The sequence below is a fragment of the Gossypium hirsutum genome, chromosome A02 (genome assembly GCF_007990345.1).
Source record: "Gossypium hirsutum isolate 1008001.06 chromosome A02, Gossypium_hirsutum_v2.1, whole genome shotgun sequence".
NCBI classification, from domain to species: domain Eukaryota; kingdom Viridiplantae; phylum Streptophyta; class Magnoliopsida; order Malvales; family Malvaceae; genus Gossypium; species Gossypium hirsutum.
In genome coordinates, this window is record NC_053425.1 from 100,746,146 (window position 1) to 100,767,472 (window position 21,327).

The window sequence follows — 21,327 nt, forward strand, 5'->3', positions numbered from 1 at the left end:
GCTACATGGTAGTTGGGAGGACAACTTGCCGCTAGTAGAGTTTGCATATAACAATAGCTACCAGTCTAGCATACAAATGGCACCTTACGAGGCATTATATGGTTGTAGGTGTCGTACTCCTTATTGTTGGACCAAGTTGGGTGAGCGGCGTGTTTTGGGTCCTGAGTTGGTTTCTGATACCGAGGACAAAGTTAAACTGATTCGGGATCTACCGAATGCGGCATCTGACAGAAAAAAGTCGTATGCGGATTTGAAGCGTAAGGAGATTGAGTATACTGTGGGGGACTTTTTTTTTCTCAAGGTCTCGCCATGGAAAAAAGTACTGAGGTTTGGACGGAAGGGCAAGCTAAGCCCTAGGTTCATTGGGCCTTACCACATACTAAAATGTGTGGGATCGGTTGCCTATCAACTTGAGTTTCCTTCAAAGTTGGACCGAATTCACGATGTGTTCCACATTTCTATGCTGAGGCGTTATCGCTCTAATCCTGCGCATATAATCTCGACTGAGAAGATTGAGGTTGGGCCAGATCTGACCTTTGAGAAAGAGCTGGTTCAGATTCTAGACTGTGATGTAAAGGTTCTAAGGAAGAAATCTATCCCACTGGTTAAGGTACTTTGGAGTAACCACAGCTCAGAGGAGACTACGTGGGAACCCAAGGAGGCGATACGACAACAATACCCGAATCTGTTTTGACAGGTAAATTTCAAGGCCGAAATTTTTTTTAGGGGGTAGAGTTGTAACGCCCCAAATCTTTAATAATTGTTTTTGTATGGTTGTGACATAAGTGTCTGTCTGCTTCAGTGGTTATGTGTTCTGGGAGTGTCTGAGAAGTCTTGAGTTCAAGCTTTGGCTTTTGCAAAAAGTTTTGTTTTTAAATAATAAACCATTTTTGTTAGTTAGGAGGCTTTTAAATTAATATGAGTAAAACATGATAAAAAAAGGCCTGCTAGTCTAACGGTAAGTGGTTTGTGGAGTGTGCATTGGGGTCTGAGGTTCAAGGTATGGTGATGCAAAAGGAGCATTTTATTTTGCTACAAGTGCCGTGAAAGTGTCCTAGGTTGACCAAAATAGAGGTGTTTCAATGGAGTTTGAATGGGTGGTTGAGAATATTATGGTGGAGAGATTCTAGGAGAGAATGAAGGGAGGAAAAAGTGGAATTTGAGGTGTGATAGAGTTGTGCCGAAATGGAATAGTAGGTGCACAGGGATTTTCGGCTGAAGGAGCTATTATTTAAAACTTTCGGCATTGTTTTCTCTTTTGGTTCCTTTCTCTCTATTTCAGGTTTTACTAAATTATGGTTCTTTTTATTTTCATTTCTGAAGCAGAGTAGTGCTATTTCGAGTACCTTTCGGGTGTAGTTGCTTTCAATTTTACTCTCCTCTCCAACCCTATTGTCCACGAACTTTCTTTTCCTTCACACCTTTTGTCAAACTGTTCTTTTCCTTTTGGCCAAATATCTATTACCTTCTTCTGTTTCAAACTCTTTCGGTTTTAACCTTGGGTGATCGATTCTTCTTTCTTCTTCATTCCTCTCTCAAATTCAATTCAATCTTTGTTGGCTGAATACTTCTCTTTCATTTACTCTCTTTGTGCCGACTCTTTCTTCTGCTTCTTCTTTGTCGATCTTGGTGGTAAGTGCTGCTATTTAGATTTTTCTCACCCTTTTCCCTTTCTGTCGTATCTATAGTTCTCATCTAACACCTTCTTTTCTTGCCGACAATTGCTAGGTGTGTGGTTGCGTTAGCTCTGCCTCTGTCGTAGCAAGCGATCTTTTTGGGGATAGTGGACCGATTGCCCTCCTTCCCTAGTTTCGATTTTACACCTTCGGTAAGTGGTTGTGCGCTTGGTTCAATTTATGTGGGTGGATTGTGTTAGTCAATAAGTTTGCTTGGAATGTAGGTAATCTATAAAGGAGTTCGTAATCGGTCTCGTGTATCGGTTTAAGGGTGTGAACTTTATTAGTTCGATAAAGGCAAGTATTAGTGAAATTTTTGTGATAAGTATTAAAATGAGATTTGGGCTTTGGGCTTGTGGCCTACTCGCACATCTTCGTCTAAGGCGTGTAATTACACTACCATAATCATAAATTGACAAAAGTCGGAATAGGTGACCGTCGACCCCACACGAGCATGCAGTCACTCGTGTGGTAAACTGAACACATAAATAGGAGTATTTGATCATAAAGGCCACCATGAGCATTTTCATGGGCTTAGGCCGTTTTGGGCCACGTTGGGCCGAAATGGGCAGTGTGGGCCCACCAGCTTATGGGCCCCACACGAGTAAACCACACGGACAGGTGGAAGTTGTTGGGCCAGGTTATGTAGTTCACACGGCCAAGGCCATTTTGGGCTTTGTAGGCCCCAATGGCGTGTAGGCCCACATAGGCTTGCATTATGGGCCTTGGGCCCATTTTTCACTGCTTGACTGTTGTGGTTGAATGGGTCACCCGAGACGACTGTGGACCTACTGTTAGGTCGGTAAGTATATCTAGATCCCAATTGACAAAATGACTGTTATGCTCCCATGAGGTAAAATGACTGATATGCCTCTATGATTTGTATGATGGTAATCGAGCATGACATTTTGCATACATGTATGATATTATGACATGAAGCATGACAGATTGCATGGGGATGGTTTTATTATGATTGGATGAAGTGTACTGTACTAGCAGCTCTGCTGCAAATACTGTTTAGTGCCGCAACCGGTGCTATATTTTGGAGTGTAGGGATGATAGGTCAATTTTATCCCCGAATGGAGTGTTGGGCTGCACTGATATTGTTACTGAATTGGGCTAAAGCCCACGTTGGTATTGTTACTTAATGGGCTAAGGCCCACACTGATATTGTTACTGAATGGGCTAAGGCCGTAACTCATACTAGACTATTACTGAAAAGGGCTTAGGCCCAGACTATATTTGCCTATTGTATGTTTGACTGTCTGTTAGTTAAGGGATTACACACTGAGTGTTCGTAAACTCACCCTACTGTTTAACTGCGCAGGTATCCCCAGTCTTAGGCGGGTCGGTGCTGCGAGGGACTCAAAGGTGGCCACACAACTGTGTGGACTTTTATTATAAATTTTTAATTAGTATTTCTAATTTGGACATTTGATTATGTAATAAGGCCTCTTTAATTTTTACTTTTAATTTGGGTTTTGATTATTATGATTTATATCTGTTAGTAATAGGACACGGGTTTTCAAAAAGATAAATGTTTTTCAAAACACCACGTCTAAGCAACATATTTCAAAAAGCCTCCACAACAAACAACCCGTTTTAAAAAGTAACTATGATTTAATATGATTAACATTTTGCTAAATAACTTGAGTTCTAAACATTGAACTAGACAGCCTAAACACTAATTAAGATTACAAAGATGTTTAATACAAAACGGAGTTTTTTTTCAACGAAATTTTTATTTTACGAAAAACACTTTAATGTGGCATCGCCAAATCTGACCATAACATCTAGGCCAGGTTTGGGATGTTACAATTAGGACTAAAAAGAACCATAGATTTTTCAAAATTAATTTCTTGACCTGAAACATTAGCAAACACTTTCAGAATATTAATAAGACTTTCAACATCATTCTTTTTATTTCTCACGAAAAAGAAGGGCGTTACGGCAAAAAAGAGATTATTAATCCTAGGGTCGTTCATACTAGCCCAGATTCTTTTTAAAATATTATCACCTTGTGCATGAATAAGCATCCTCGAAAATGCTTCCATGCAAAACAGGAACAAATAAGGGGATAGAGGATCCCTTTGACAGAGTCCCCTATCGGGAATTATAATATCCGCTAAAATATTGTTACATTTAACCAAATATCTTACTGACTGAACGCATCCCATTATTTTGTCTGTCCATTTCTCAACAAACCCTATTTTCTTCATATCCGTCTCGAGAAAATTCCACTCCACCCGATCATATCTTTGCTCATATCTAGTTTGATAACCAATCCTTTATTAGGGCCGCTTTTTGGAGCTTTGAAGATAATGTAAAAGCTCATGCGCCATCAACATATTATCATGTATCATTCTTCCCGGGATAAAAGGCACTTTGATTTTGACTGATACAACTAGGAAGGGCCACTTTAAGTCAATTGGCCAGCACCTTTGAGATGATTTTGTAAATGAACCTACATAAACTAATAGGCCGAAAGTTAGTGATATCACAAGGGTCACAAATTTTGGGAATTAAAATGATCATTGTTTCTTTAAGGTTAGAAATATCTTTTTTTCCATTAAGAACATCCAAACAAAACTGAATAATATCATTTCCTATGTAATACCCCAAAAATTACTACAGTAAGAAAGTAAGATATTATCCTTGATATAGTAAAACAAGGAAATGAAGTGATAAAGGGAAATTTTGAGCTATGTCAACATTGATAAGTATATTATGATATATTAATTCAAGAAAAGAATTAAATCGCAAAAGTAAGAAAAGCTTTTTGTCCAAGAGTAAATGCTTAAAATTTAAGGGGATAAAGTGTAAAAATGAGAAAGTAGAAGGACCAATAGTGCAAATGTTTTAAGGGTGGAATGATCTAGAAACTAAGGAAAATGGATGAATTAAGACCAAATTGAATAGGTCATGAAGTATGAGGGACTAAATTATAATTTTACCAAATTAAGTAATGACTCAATGATGTAATTTTAAAAGATCATAAAGGGCAAAATGGTCAATTAGAAAGAGAGAGAAATCTAGAAGGCAATGATGATGTTAGTGATATTTTAGATGAAATAAATAAATATTAGTTTATTAATATTTTAATAAGATATTTTATTGTTATTTTATTTAGTATATAAGGAGAGAATGAAGACAAGAATTCTTCATCTTTCATGCAACCAACGTGAGTAGAGAAAAGAAAGAAAGAAATTTTCTTTTCTTTATAATTTGGTCCTTTCACCAAAAATCCACCATTTTCACTTAGAAATAAAAAGAATTTCCATAGCCATCAAGAGAGAAAGATAATATAGAGACTATTGGGAGCTAGAATATCAAGTTAGATTCAAATTATTTCATAGCCAACCCAACAATCATACAGACATACTTATAACCGAACATAAAATGAATGCAACAGGTTAAAAACCCGCCCAACCAATCGAACATCACTTCGACCACCCTACACACCACATATGGGCTATATCAAGCCCATCCACTCTACACACCACATAGGACCATCTTAGGTCCATCCATCCTATACACCACGTATGTGGAAATAAGCCGCTTAATAATAATATGCAGTTGAGCTGACATATGATACCTACGGACATACCGCTATCAGATTATTGTGCATTTTAACTACCAAGCACAGACATCCTTTTCTTCACAACCAAAATCCCAAATTTTGATGCAAATGCCAGAGTGCACTCAATATTCTAACAGACTCACAGAGTAGAATACATAATCAGTGGACCAATATCAGAGTCAATATCACTTGTATGCAATTAATAAACAACAGTAGTAGAAGTTCCTCATATTCATTTATCACATCACCTTAATGCATGAGCACCAGTTGACATACACCCTACACTTGTAAATACACACAAATCTAAGCTGAAAACAAAGTCCCAACACACGTGTAGAGGCCTAACTTGGAGTCAGGTAGTACATAACATAAGTCAATTTATGACTTATAGCAAAAATTTACGAAATAAGGCCACACGGCTGTATGCCCCGGCCGTGTGGAAGTACATAGGCCATGTGGAGGTCTACGCCTGTGTGCAAGCTGCACACGCTCGCGTGGAGGAGACACGCCCTCGTGTGGAAGAGACACACGCTCTTGTGATCTAGTTACATGGCCATCTGAGTAGCTCGTGTAACTGACTATTCAAAAGTGTCAAAATAAGGTACAGAGTAGACACAGCCGTGTGGAAACCTCACATGCCTATGTGGCTAAGGGACACGGCCGCGTGAAAAATGAAAAAAATCCCCAAATCATAGCCACACAACCGTGTGAACCACTCGTGTGCGGCATACGCCCGTATGGCCATCCGTGTGGTGATGAAACCACACTAGAATAGGTTGAAGAACATGAATTTCCTCAACGAAACAAATTCCTAACATCAATATTTCTAAAAAAGACCTTTTTAAGTTCAGAAAAACACCTTAGAACGTGATTCCAACACCGAAAACCAGTCGATTCTACTCAACTTAACTAATCTAAAACTCAATTTCAAAAATGCACAACTACTTTAAAACCTTTATCAACAACAATAAAGAATCTAGAAACCAAATCAAAATTCGAAGGCACTTACAAAATTCAAAACTTAAACAACTAATCACGTAATTCTTCTATTGAAAGGCCAAAATTAAAGCTTTAATGCATGACCAGTAGGATGCAAAGGAAAGCACAATAGCCAAAATAGAAGAGAAAAGAAATGATGTAAAAGAAGAGAGAAAAGGAAAACAATAAATAAAGTTAATTTTGTACTAAAAAACCCCAAAAATAAAATAAAAATCTCTCTTTTCTCACATCTAGATTCAAACACGGGACCAAGGCAAATTAACAACACACTCCACCACTGAACCAACAAGCTCACTCTGACATGAACACACGAAAAGAAATGCAATTACTCAACTTAGTCATTGCCTCTAACTAAAAACCTTAAAACTTTTAACCCTAAATTTTGAGGTGTTACATCTCAATTTTTGTGTTTCTCATGGTGACTAATTATTCCTAGTTACATCTAAATCGTGGCACTCAGATTTCGGATGGTAAGATAGGTCAGAAATTTTGATTGATTTCTATTTATTCGTCATAAATGTATTGATTCATATATGATTAGTTGTGATGGTTTAGAGTTTGCAAAGAATATTTTTAATGAAATGTCAAAAAGAAATGTTTGTGTGAAGAAGTTGATGATCTAAATAAAGTGTTTGATAAAATGATAAAAATAAGATTAGGGGAGCAAATGCCAAAAGAAAATAGGAAATCTAATTGAGTTACTATTGTTGTGTTTTGTGGCATGCTAGCAAATGAGGCTGTTAGAATTTAGAAGATGGGATCATTCGTACATTACAAACATCATAGGACAAAACTTATCTAATTTGTTGGGGGCACTGATCAATCTGTATTCAGGGGCTTGATATGCATGGGAAGAATATCCAGACTATTGAGAATTCTCGATGAATGATGAATCAAGGGCTTTTGCTATATAGTGTTAATTTTATTGTTGGTTGCGCCTGTAACAGTAGAGAATTGGTGAATTTGGGGTTTTGTTGTGCACTTGATCATGCCATGTGTACTTGTTATCATTAGTAGTCCCGCATATAGATCGAGTACAATAGACTTGAACACAGAGAGTTTATATCTATATCACACAATTTCTTTTCAACATATCTTATATGATATACTCTTTGACCTATACTCTTTTATGTTTTTGCTAATTTTCAGTGCTAGTTTTTTATCTCCTTATGACAAGGGAAATCACGTCTAGTTTAGTTACACAATTCTCATCGTCAATATCGTAAATGGTATTTTCTTTTCCCTTCCATTTTTTCTTCTTGTTGATGGCTTTAGTGAATGTATGTGTAATGTTTATGAGTACTTATTTATGCATATCAGTGTTGGCGAATGTGTATGCTCATATTCAGATACACATACATTATAATGAGCTTGAAAAGTCATGCATGTATATTGTATGATAGTTGCCGAAGCATATTCATATGTGTACACACTATTAAAATAGACAAAATATGGATATACATACCATTGAAAACTGATGAATCTATTTACATTTAGTGGTTTGTAGAGCTATCTATTTATTTTTCCAAAACCAAATAAGATAAGTAATACCTTCGCCATTTTTAATGTAAATTTTAGTAAGTGTTATATGTAAATAGCTCATCATCTGTAATTTAGAGGGTTTATCCTTTACCAAATTTTTAAATTCTTTATAAGCTCTCCAACTCAAGGCTCGACAAGCCTTTAACTTAAGTTGGCGAGCCAATGTTTATTGCACCTACCCTTCACTATTAGTTTTTGAGATATAGATCAGTTTTCTTTCGAGGTGGCAAAGGTGGCAAAGGTGTGTTTGTGCTAAAATAACTTTGTCAAGTGTTGTAATTAGAGCATAACTCACTAAGGTTAGGGTATAATTTTTTATTACAAAAATTATTAATATTTTTCTCACGTGTTGCAAAGATAAGTATAAAAGACAAAGTCCCTTAGCATTTTCAAGCACACATTAACGAAAGTATAATTATCTGATATAAAAAATTATTGATGTCTTTCTTAAGTTTAGCACTTCACCAAATTTATCTCTACTATGGCACGTCAAAGGGATAAGTTACAAGTGGGAAAGTCACTACATTTTTTCAAGCCGACCTCAATCAAAGGTTAGAAATTTTCTAATAGTAATAAATTTCGACGAAGATTAAAAGTTTTAGAGACGGAATCAATATTGGCAATTGTGGAAAATTTGGCGAAGCATTGTTTACAAAGGGACACGTATCTTACAACGCACCTTGTTAGGGTAAATATTCCACGAAGAATGCCTCACCGAACCCAACAACACCGATCCAAATTACAACTCTTGATCAATATAGGTTTTGTTAACTAAGGCATAGATTCTCACCTCTATTTACATATATTCCTTTATATTAATTTATGCAAAGACAAAGTTACTAATACACTGCAAGACTTAGTTTTCTCACTATTTTCTCAACTAATTAGTAATGTATACCATTTTTTATTTCCATGAACATCGACATTATTTATATCTCTTTTGAGATCCATGATTTAAAATTTACACTTTACATTTAAGGCAAGCCTTACTCTACCTTAATCAGATGCAAGCTCCAGAGTCCACCTTATGCTTGCGAGATTTTAAGAATCTCATGAATCGGATTTAAAGCTTGCTAATTTACGATCAGAGCTTCAGCTCATTGATTTATGATCATGAACAATTCATTAAGAGTTCGTTTATTTATAATTGTAATTCCGTTTAAGTAGTTCGCCAATTTACGATCACAACTATCATTTTCAACGCTCGCTGATTTATGATCACAACTTCATTTAAACATTTTGCTAATTTACGACCACAACTGTCATTTTTAAAGCTCGTTGATTTACGATCACAACTTTAGTTGATAGAGTTTGTCGGTTTATGATTGCAACTCCATTTAAACAGTTTGCTGATTTACGATCATAATTGTCATTTTTAAAGCTTGCCGATTTATGATTACAACTTCAATTCATTGATTTATGATCATGAACAATTCATTAAGAGTTCGTTGATTTATGATCACAACTCCATTTAAACAGTTTGCTAATTTACGATTACAACTGTCATTTTTAAAGCTCGTTGATTTATGATAACTGCTTACAATCATGAATAATTCATGAAAAGTTCACAGATTTATGATCACAACTCTATTTAAATAGTTTGCTGATTTACGATCACAGTTATCATTTTTAAAGCTCGTTGATTTACGATCACAGCTTTAGAAAATTGATTTATGATCATGAACAATTCATTAAGAGTTTGTCGATTTACGATCGCAACACCATTTAAATAGTTCGTTGATTTACGATCAAAATTCTCATTTTTAAAACTCTTTGGTTTACGATCATGAAAAATTCATTAAGAGTTCATCGATTTACGATCATAAATCCATTTAAATAGTTTGTTGATTTACGATCACAACTAACATTTTTAAAGCTTGCTGATTTATGATCACAGTTTTAGTTCATTGATTTACAATCCTGAACAATTCATTAAGAGTTTCCTGATTTACAATCATAACTCCATTCTCAAGGTCCGTTGGCTTACGATCACGACCTTCGAGTTACGAAATTTTAAGAATCTCATGGTCCTTGAAATCATTTCCCTAATAGCCTTTTAACTTCTATACCACACTATCAAAAAACAAAAATTCCTCAGTAAAGTTTCAAGTTAAAACTTACATAGTAAGCCCTCAATTACACGCTGCACGTGTGAAAGTCTGTCTTAGAAGAGTCACTTTATAACTCTTCTTCGATAAGATGGAGGGCAAATTGTTATATAATTATTATAGAATATATTATAACCCGACTCGAAATCTGCTCTGGTGGCCTGGAATCTGACCCAAAAAAAGCCCATTTGTATAGATTTCAAAGGACCCTCTTTAAGGGTTTTTCTCTCTCAAGACTCTCCACCTTTTTCCTATCTCTTTTTTCACAAGAAACCCCTTTTTCTCCATACTCTAACCACCTATATCAGAAAGAAGATGAATTGGCCAACTTAGCTACCAACTAAATCTTGTATTAACAAGAATCATCATGCTAGTAATGTGTCATGAAATAAAGATAAAAAGAGTAAAGAAAAAAGAAATTGGGAGAGTAAAATATAAAGTATTTTATTTATCAAAATAGGAATGTTTACAATGCTTCTCCAAATTCTATATTTATAGAAATAAAAAGTATAAATGAAACAAAACTCTACTTCTAAAAACTATTAGAATCCTGAAGTATGTCAAACTTATATTGATTTTGTTGAAAAAAACTGGTTCGAAAAAGATTTTCTTGGATAGCGAAAAATAAAAATTTTGAAAACTGAACCGATTTGTAATATTTATATCAATAAACCCTTTATCAAAATAGCACTTGTGTTTTTAGCTAGTCGGATCCTTGTCGTTTCTGGCTTTCAACTGAACAGCTTTCTCCACTTTGTCGTACCACGAACTTTTTCGAGTGTGGGTTCGAATGACTCAAATCGAACACAGAACCATAAATAGTTTACTTTACTTTTAGTGGGAAAGCAAAATTCTCTTTCAATAGAAATTGATAGAATTATTATTCTGAGAAATAGAATTAATACTTAGATAATAAAATCTGACTATTTTCGGGTAGAATAATAATATCTCAAAGTTGTATATATGTATCCCTATCGGTGCCATTTATTTATAGGGAGAAGAGGTGAAAACCCTTGTTGAATTCTTATTGAATTGTAGAATTTCAATAGAAGAACAAAATCCTAGTTTCACAAATATTAGGTGGGGTGACAACCTAGTTAAACAAACTAGGGTTTGTCGTCCCTAACATTAAACATAAGGGGCTTTTGTGCCATTCCTATATCGGTCCAATTACACGTACTTCCTAGGCTTTTAACCTAGAACTTTATAATTCAATCTACCGTGATATTTGTTTTTCTATTTCCCAAAATAAAGATATTAAATTAATTTAAATTAATTAATTTCAAAATTAAACAATTTTCTCAATCGAAATCGAATTCCGTTAAAATCATGACAATTTAACAGTAAAAAATCTATGATAAAATATATTTAATATTTCTACATTCAACGGATTTACTGTGACCAAAAATTTATTTTCATTTTTGAATTTCAATTATTTAATCACTTAATTAAATAATAATTCAAAAATCCATAAATTCATTTTCCAGGTCATTTCCATTTAGAGAAAACCATATTAATTTCTAAATGTTTCCCATTTCACTAATATTACAATTTCTATCATTTTTGTTCATTTGATTCAACATGCAATTCATTTCTGGTTTCAATGAGCTAGTAAAGAGATCGATTGGACATATACGATTAGAGCTCAAATGATTTATAATTATGTTCCAGCTTTTTGCCTATTAATAATAAACTCATTTAGTTGTGAAGTTATTCCACAATAGAATTATGATTGAGCTCTCCCAGATGGCATACCGTTACGAAAGTAACTCGATCAGTGCTCATCCAATAACCTTGTCATAAGGGTGTTACCCTCTTAGGATATCCTTAATCTCTTTGGGATAAATTTGCTATGTCACACCCTGAAATTGGGCTTGAAAGAATTAAGGTTTGCAAGTGGGCTATTGGTTGTTGGTAGACTTTTACGTTTTCTTTTACGTTTGAGAGATAATGATGAGCCTAATAGTTCAGTAGTTAAGCGTAAGTTTTCCCTTAGGTTTCGGGTTTGATTCCTCGTGTGTGCTAAGTGAGAATTATTTTGTTTTTGGTTTCAATTCTGAAAATTTTGATAGGTTAAAGTTTTATTAAAATCTTATTTTATTGTATTATATTTTTGTTTTAATTTTTGAAAATGAGAAATTCCTAAAATTCTCTAACGTTCTCTACTCCCTCTCTCTCGTCAATCTCTCTCTTCCAAAAATTTTAGACTTTGGTTTTCTTTCTCTTTTGTCTCTCATTTTTCCTCTCCTTCTTTTTGGTTTCCATATAATTGTTAATTGCCATTTCTCAAATTTGTTCTTTGTTCAATCAAGTATTGAATTACATAAATGTAGGTGTCATTTTTGTGAGGTTCACATTAGTTTTTAAATTCTTCTATGATTGGTTTCGATCAAAATACATATAGGTTCTTGTGTGCTCTCGTATTAAGTGTCAAATTGTTGAATTGGGGTGGGTCGATCGATTGTTGGTGCTTTGAAGTCGTTTTTCCAAGTGTGTTTCTTAAACTTATGTAATTTAGGGGTCGATTTAGTGTCAAAATACATTAACTACAACAGTTTTTTGGGTGGTCTATTAACCATACAAGTAGCCACACGGGTGTGTACCACACATGGGTGGTCCATACAGTCGTGTGCTGTTTAAAATTTATGTTATTTTGGTGTTACATGGCCGGGGGTGGATCACATGGCCGTGTCTCCCTCGTGCCTTGCAAGTTTATGAGTTACGCGGCCTGCTTATATAGCCTTGTATCTCAGTCACACAAGCGTATACCTTGGCCACACGAGCGTGTCTCTTCTGCTATTGAATTTGATAGTGAGCTACATGACCGAGTACCCCTATCACATAGGCGTTTCCCTCTGCCACACGATCGTGTGCCCCTGTCATACGGTCTGGATCCTCCCACACGGCCGTGTGGTTCTATTTCATTAATTTTTTTCTAGTGTTTGCTAAGTGATCTGTTTTGGTCTTGGAGTTTTCTTTTGCACGTTTAAGCCTTTGTAGGATTTTTTGAGACACAAATGCTTGTTGTGGTAGGTCTACGAATGCGTATTAGAATAATTTTGTATATATATTGTAAATGGGTCAATTTGCCCTGGTCCACACCAAAACCAAAATACAAAACAATAATAAACCAAACTAATAAATAATTAAGTCCAAGTCCAAAGTCCATAACCCATTACAGACCCAAAACCCAGATACTTAGAATTCAAAACAGACCCAAAATGCTACAAACGCAGCCCGATGGCCCAACACAACAGAAACAGGCTCCAAGGGCCTGTTACTCGAACAATCAGCCAAACAGAAACCCTAGGGTTTCCACTCTTGCGTCGCAGCCAAGCCCCAACCTCTGTACGCCTTACTCCGAGTTCCATGACCACGCCTTCGTACGCTTCGTACATGCACCTCCACAGCCCGTACCTGCACACCAAACGCAAGAGGCCAACAACAAATACAGAAAAAAATAGAAAAAATTGTATTTTTTTATTTTGATTTTTTCTTTTCGGCTATAAAGCCAAGAACTTTTCATTGCAATTTTTTTCACACATATTACACGCATACTGAATACAAAGAAAAAAAGCAATCAAAATTTTGAAAGGTGATTTCGAATGCTTCTTTTTTTTTCTTTTTGAATTTGTTCTAGTTTTTTCTAGGTTTTGCATGTAATTTTGAGCATAAGGAAATAAAAGAGAAGGCTTAACTTCGGGAATGAGCCACTAGAATCCTCATCGCCTTCACCGACATTGAAGGTTGAGAGGGGATTTTGAGGCCGAAATTGATGAGCCTTGAGGCTAGGTTTTGAATGAAGGGATAAGGGGAACACTACCGTAGGCCATCATCCATCATTCATGGTGGTAGAATGATGGTTAAACGGTGGACTAAATGGGTGCAAACCTTAGAGTTTTCTATTTCCCCTTTTATTTTGCCGAAATACTTAGGTTTTTTTTAGGCTACTTTCCTCTTTTAATCAGCATGGAGCGACACCGTTTAGGTTATAGTTCAATAAGCCTTGAAACGGCACCGTGCAAGCCTATATTCGACCCGACCCGATCCTTTGCCCCTAGGATCCGCGCATTTCTGCTGAGAGGGGATATTTGCGTGTTGGTCCTTACCTTTTCCCGCTAACATTCAATTAGGCCCTGTCCACATTTTCTTTATTTTTTTAATTTAACCTTGGGATTTGCGCTTGTTGCAACTTAACCTGCGTCTAAATGCAGCGCTTTGGGAGCTGGTATATTTCCAGTTTTGGTCCCTATACGTTCACGCGCATCGTGCGTTGGTCCCATTTTAATTTCAATAGTTTATTTCGTTTATAAATCATCCCTTTTAATTTTATTTTAATTGGGTCCTTTTGATTCGTATAATTCATTTCTTTTTTAATTCACTTAATACTTATTTTTATATGTGAATGCATACTTTTTTGAGTTTTCATGATGATTTTACGCCTTTTATATGAAATCTTTATTTTAAAGTTTTTTTATCGTATTATTTTTTTAAAAAAAATTTGTATAATACTTCATTTGAATATTCTTATATATTATTATGCATATGGAGTTCATGATAAACTTAGTTTCTATTCTACATATATATTATTAATTCTATGTCACTTTATATACATAATCTCTTTTAAATCTAGTTATACATATTTTTAAACCTTATGTATATATAACATCTTTTATTATACATTTTTGTCATTTTAAAATCCTTTCATAGTGTATATGTTATTTAAATTTTTTTCTTTTATTATATGTATATGGTCATCTTTAAATAGATATTTCATTTAAAAAATATTTTGTACATTATTTGACTCAAATTTCCTCTTTTATAATATCTATTTTAATAATAAGTTATGTATATACTAGGTTTTTTTATATATAAAAATTATTTCAAATTTTGCATGTGTTATTCACTTATAATTTTTTATATATAGTTTTTATATCGTTGCGCATCGTATTAGTTCCTAGTGTCTATACTGTTCTGTATATCATAGATTTCACATTATTTTATATGTTATTATTTCATGTTGTTAATTAGTTTTTGGTGTTACTTTCTTAATTTTATTATTTTATGATTCAGAAGCTTACTGTAGTTTGTTTTTATATGTTTCTTTGATATGTTTTTGGTGTATTTATTAAATTGTTTTTATGTTTATGCTATTATCCTTCGTGAAGTATAATACATTATTCATGTATGTTGTCACATGCTTATAATTTCACCTCTCATTCACAATCATATTACGATTGAAATTTTCAACTTATTAATCCCAAACTAATTATTCCATTCTATTTCAAGTCAAATTAATGCGTTTTAAGTTGGTTTTATAATTATTCATTTGAAAATCCCTTAAAACGAAGGCAAAATGTAACACGCCAAACCCGGCCCAGACGTTATGGCCGAATCTGATGTGCCACATTGAAGTTAAAAACCCATGTTTCATTTTAGTGCTTTAAAAACCGACTTTTGTTAAGCTAACAAAATGAATGGGAGCTGGGCACCAGGTAGGAATCCGTAACAGAGGAGGTGAGCCATGAAGGCTGCTTAAGTACCAAGCTCTTCTAATGGATCCAATCCTAGGCATGCCCACAACCATTGCCACACTTGGTCAAATCGAGTTGTAATTTATTTATGTTGAAATCTTTTATAAATCGGATAATCGTGGCGTGGTGTTATTTTGAAAACAATTATCATTATTTCCGAGTGTTTAAACAATGATCTTTAACCCACTTTATCAAATTCAGCTTTTGGGCCCAAAAGCCCTAATGGGCCCTACGAATGCTGATTTAGCCTACTTAACCCAAATTTTACAACAATACTAACTGTGTTAACGTGTAACTTTTCCAAATTCCATTTTCTATCAATTCTACCCAAATGGGTCCGAAAGCCCATTGGGCCCAATTTCAGCCCATTGAGGCCCAACTTACCATCGTCACAAAATTGAGTTCTTACATGTTCCATCGATCCAAAAACTGATCTTATCGTATTTATTGCATCTACCCAAACGCAACATTACAAGTTCCCAAAATACCAGTATTTTAGCATTTCGGCTTCTCAGCAAATATTAATCTAAGCTATTATGAGGGTTAGTACACACCTGTTACGGGTTGAAGTTGAAACGTTTCCAAAATCAATCGCCTACGATAACCACCACCTGTCACTCAAACTTAACTAATCCAATATCAATATATGTAAATCCTAAGCACATCAGTCATACGGAACATAATGGCACATTCGTCATTTTACCATACAGGGGTATTACGGTCACTTGACCCTACAGGGGCTTTACGGTCTTTTTACCTAATAGGGGTATTTTAGTCATTTCATCCTACAAAGGTGTTTTGGTAAATCTACAAACCAAGGGTATTTCAGTAATTTTGTTAAACCAATGGTATTTTCATAATTTTTAGAAAGTCAAGGGTATTTCTGTAACTTTGTAAATCAGGGGTATTTTGTTAATTTTACAAATTGAGGGTATTTCGGTAATTTCACAAACCAGTGGTATTTTGGTAATTTTACAAACTAGGGGTATTTTGGTAATTTTACAAACCAAGGGTATTTTAGCAATTTTACAAACTAGGGTATTTTAGTAATTTTACTAATCGAGAGTATTTTGGTAATTTTGTAAACTGAGAGTATTTTAGTAATTTTGTAAATCAAGGGTAAAATAGTAATTCTGTAAATCAAGGGTAAAACAGCAATTCTATAAATCGAGGGTAAAACGGTAATTCTATAAATCGAGGATAAAATAGTAATTTTATAAATCGAGGGTACTTTGGCAATTTTACAATTTGAAGGTATTTCAGTAATTTGGTAAACTAAAGTATTCTAAACAAGGATAACAATACGAATGGGCCCACACGCTCGTGTGGCCCTTTTAGCCCAGATCTAGCCACAGATATGAGATTCACCTAGCCTAGTCTAATATTTACTACACAATCAAACAACTTATCCAATTGGGCCCGTAGGCCCATTGGGCCCACATGACCCTTTTCGGCCCATCACGGCCCGAAGTAGCCATCTTACAGCTAGAGTAGTGAGAAATACACACCTGATTGGCGACTGGAGTTCATCCAAGCTTCAAGCACTCTTAGCCGACGCCCAACCCAAACGAGCACGCCATACAGCGAAAGGGATCAGCCAAGAAAGGTACCTTTACTCTCCTCATGGTTCCCTCTATTTAAAGCCAGCTTCGCAACCACTCTTATATTAGCTTCCCGATGTGGGATCCCTCCAACATCAGAGTTTAAATTCAACACCAACTCTTGCCGCCCCTTGTTAGCAAAATAAATGCTCCTTGCTTTCCATGGGATTCGAACCCATGCCTCCCCTCAGATGCTCCACACGCTATTTACTACTAAGCCACAAGGCTTTTTGTGTCATATTTTATCCCTAATTAATTAAAAGGTCTAAAGGCCAAAGTCTAGGTTCCCTTAAAAAAAACCAAAATAAATTGCAAGAGCCAAGGCTTGAACCCAGGCTCCTATACAACCTTAATGACACCACAACCACTAGACTACAAGCTTCCTTGTGTCATTTATTTAACACAATAATTTAAAAACCCTCATCCAAGCATCTAGGTTTTTTTCTCTTAATACCAAAATTTTTGCTAAAGCCCATGTTTGAACCCAAGATTTCTCTAACACTTCTCAGGGCCATTAACCACCAAAGCAAACATTTAATTGTGTTATTTCATTGCACAATTAAATACCTATATACAACCTCCTTACGGACCCGCACTCAAGGCCCAATACTTCTAGGCCCAAATTCGGGGTGTTACACAATGTTTGATGTTTGGAAATTCGGGAAATCATGCCCTATCATGCTGGGTTTCGATTTCCTATTTGTTCAAAATAATCGAATATTCCTTTAGAATTTCACACATGTTTTCTAAATTCTAAAATAAGGCAATGTTCAATGTTTGGAAATTCGAGGAATCGTGTCCTATCGTGTTGGGTTTCGATTTTTCGTTGGACTAAATAATTGGGCATCCTTTTGTAATTTTTAGCATATAGGATTGTAGAAATCGAAATTGATCGTAGTTTCAAGGGCTTAAAGGATCGTGCCCTAACGTGCTGGATGTGATACTGTACTCGTTGAAACAAGCGAATCTTGACGTCCAATTTGAGTCATTCAAGTGTTTTAAAAGAAATCGTATTCCAAAATATTTTTTAGACATAAGGACATTATTTAATCAATTCGGTACCAATTTTGGGCGTGGCGAGGGTGCTAATCCTTCCTCGTATGTAACCGGCTCCTGAACCCATTTTCTCAAATTTCGTTGGCCAAAATTGCTTTAAATGGAATAAAATATTTCATTAAAGTGATCCAATCACACCAAAACAAAATATTGATGGCGACTCCACATTCAGTTTCAAAAAGTCGATCCTCGCCCGTTTTTTTTCCAAAACCAAAAAATGGTTTCGATAGCTTGGCGATACCAATAGGGACTGAACAAGAGAGTCAAGCCATAAAATTGATTATTTGTTATCTTTTTTGTCAAAGAATTGAAAATTTGTTTTGAAAATTATGATTCTTTTGATTGCATTTGTTTGTATGATTTTTATGGTTCGGGTCTTGTAGAATAATATTGCATTGCATTGCATGACCGTTGTGGTTATACCTTTAAGTAGGAGTAAAAAACTATATTTTCGTGAGGTTTTCACCTCCGCATGGGCTAGTGGATTGCTTCCGAGATACATCGGTACCTATAATTTCGTGAGATTTTCATCTCCGCATGGTCATAGGGAAATGTATTCCCCTGAATCAAACTCGATCCATATAAGCCTATAATAGGTGAGGATTGAGGAATCTGCTAGTTCAGGTACCTTCTCTTTAGAACCGAACCACATATAGCGAACCTTAAGAGCTACCCTTAGGTAGAGCTGTGTTAAGCTTTAGTAGTTGCCCATATCTGTGTTCTGATTATTTTTGGTTTTTTGCTTGTATCTTATTACTTATATTTGATACTAACTTGTGTTTTGTTTTGATTGTGTTTTGCATGACATTGCATACTAAATGAGGTGTTGATTCGTATTCGATTACTAAGTTAGAAGATTTAACATGAAGATTGAATTTCTTAATAAAGTTGAGGATAATGCGGTCGTCCATGCATGGTCATAGAAGTTACAATCGGAGAAAAAGGATAGCCTGGCAGAAGGATATACATCAGAGTTGCAGAAATTTACTTGCGTTAATGTAACACAGAATGAGTTGCAAGGGTTGAGAGATATATGGGCTCATTGGGATGAAGGAACCAAACAGTTGTTCTATCAAAGCTATGGTGATATATCCTACTTACTAGATATTAGGGTGGACAAGCATTTGTTCCGAGTTATGGTTCAATTTTGGAATTCTGCTTACAAGTGTTTCACTTTTGGGGAAGTGGATTTAGTACCTACCGTGGAGGAATATACTACCCTGCTCAGGTGTCCAAAAGTTCAAGTTAGAAAAGCTTATGCCAAGGTTTTTAATGGTCAAACTTTCGTGAAGAAATTGATGAATATTTCAGGGATGAGCAAGCCTTGGGTCACTGCTCGGATTCAACAAAAGGGGGATAGTAAATGTATTCCTTGGGAGAATTTGAGAGATTTGGTTTTAACACATCCAGATGAAAGAAAGAGGGTCGATATCTTTGCCTTAAGCATCTATGGATTGGTAATTTTTCCTAAGGCTTTAAGGCATGTGGATGAGGCAATCACTGATTTATTCAACCGTCTTGAGAAGGGAATCACACCTGTACCTGCAATATTGGCTGAGATGTTCAGATCCTTAAGCATGTGTCGGAAGACAAGTGAGGGGCGGTTTATTAGGTGTGCGCAACTGTTGATGGTGTGGTTTCATGAGAATTTTTGGAAAGTGAATAAGGTTTCCTACCAGGTCTTTTCTGAAAGTTACTCCTCGTTAAAGAAGGAGGCGGCTATGCAAAAGAGAGATGATATATCAGAGGAAAAATGGATGGAAATTCTTCAAAACCTCAAGGAAGAGGATAGAGAGTGGGGAGCTTTTTGGATGGTTCTTGATGAGATCCTGTATCGATGTGGGAACTTTTATTGGGTGCCGTTGTCAGGAATTTGGGGAGCCACTGGGTATATTCCTTTGCTAGCATTAAGGCAGTATAAATCGAGGTAGTTTGTACCCACGACTTATGGGCTGGCTCAGTGCGAATTCCCATATAAAGGTGACCACTATAAGAAGAAAGTTTGGGAACTATCTGGTGCTTGGAAGCAAACTCACTGGATGAAGAGGTTAGCTGTTGGTTCCATGGTGACACCTGAATATAATGGATGGTTTAGAAAAGGGTCAATGACAGTATTTCTAGACCAAGTGTAGAAAGCACCCGACCAATGGAGGAACAATTACAAGTCGCCTCGTCAGAGTTGGAAATTATAAAGCAAGACTTCGAGAAGAAGAGTTCTAAGCTTAGAAAAAGGATCGAGCAGTTGGAAGAAGAAAAAATGCATTTGAGATTAGACGTAGATCTTCAGAGGTCAGAAGCTGAGAAGTTGAAAAAAGGGAAAAGTAAGGCCGAAGAGGATCTAGACAATTTGAAGATAGTTTATAAGAAGTTAAGCGTATCTATGAGGACTCCTGGGTTAGGTAAAACTTCAGAACAATGGCGCCAGGAAATTCGAGAGGAAAAGCCAACCGATGGGAAAGAAAATTCTGAGAGGCTCAGGCAGGAAATGAGGATTTAGAGAAGAGTCTGTCAGAAAGCAGAAATGAACGAGGTGAATTAAGAGCTAGAGTGGCAGAACTCGAGAAGTCTCTTCATCTGTACCGAAGCCGCAATATCGTAATAGAGTTGAGAGCAAGCTTGAGTAAGGTAGAAGAAATGAAAGGAGAAGTAGAAGTAGAAGAATTAGAAGTGTCATTACAAAGCTGTAAGATGCAGATTGAGTTTTTCGAAGCAAGTGAGGACCGTTAGAAGGAACGGCTTCACCATGCGTAAGACCAAGTCAGAAATATGAATTACATTATTGGAGAAGCCGTAACCCAGATTCGGGAGGTAACCAAGTACTTGCAAGCTTTAATAGTACAAGCAGACATACTAAGCGTGAAGTAGAAGTTGGAGTTAGATCGGAGGCAAGACCTAGCCTCGTTGCTTAGGAAATTAAGACTCTGAGCATTAGGGTGAAGTCTTATTTATAACTTAGTTTTATGTAAGGAATTTTATTTTCTAGTAAAGTTTTCTAAATGGAATCGAATCAAAATTGATGTCTCCTTTGCATTCATGCATTTGCATTACATTACATTTATGCATTAAAGGTCATAAAAAAGATTCTAATTAATTAAAAATTATTTCAATAATCTGGAAACCAACGAAAACCAACCAAGTACACACCCCTACGGTACAAGGAAAAAGACCAAGTCAGTGGACAAAAGACTTGAAAAATTAAAGCAAATGCAAAAGGACATGCAGGAACAAATA

The 21,327-nt window shown here is 35.7% G+C and overlaps 1 protein-coding gene across 1 annotated transcript; it reads left to right on the forward strand.

The window, feature by feature from the left end:
• Positions 1–460: 460 nt before the first annotated feature.
• LOC121212116 (uncharacterized) lies at positions 461–20,027 on the forward strand. The gene is made up of 2 exons (XM_041084301.1): positions 461–610; positions 19,020–20,027. The coding sequence occupies exons 1-2, from the start codon at positions 461–463 to the stop codon at positions 20,025–20,027; spliced, it is 1,158 nt and encodes a 385-aa protein (XP_040940235.1).
• The last annotated feature ends 1,300 nt before the right edge of the window (positions 20,028–21,327 follow it).

Coding starts and splice junctions, on each gene's coding strand:
- LOC121212116 (XM_041084301.1), top strand. CDS start 461: ATGCTGAGGCGTTATCGCTCTAATCCTGCGCATATAATCTCGACTGAG. Junction 611..19,019: donor AATCTATCCCACTGGTTAAG/GTACTTTGGAGT, acceptor GCATGGTCATAG/AAGTTACAATCGGAGAAAAA.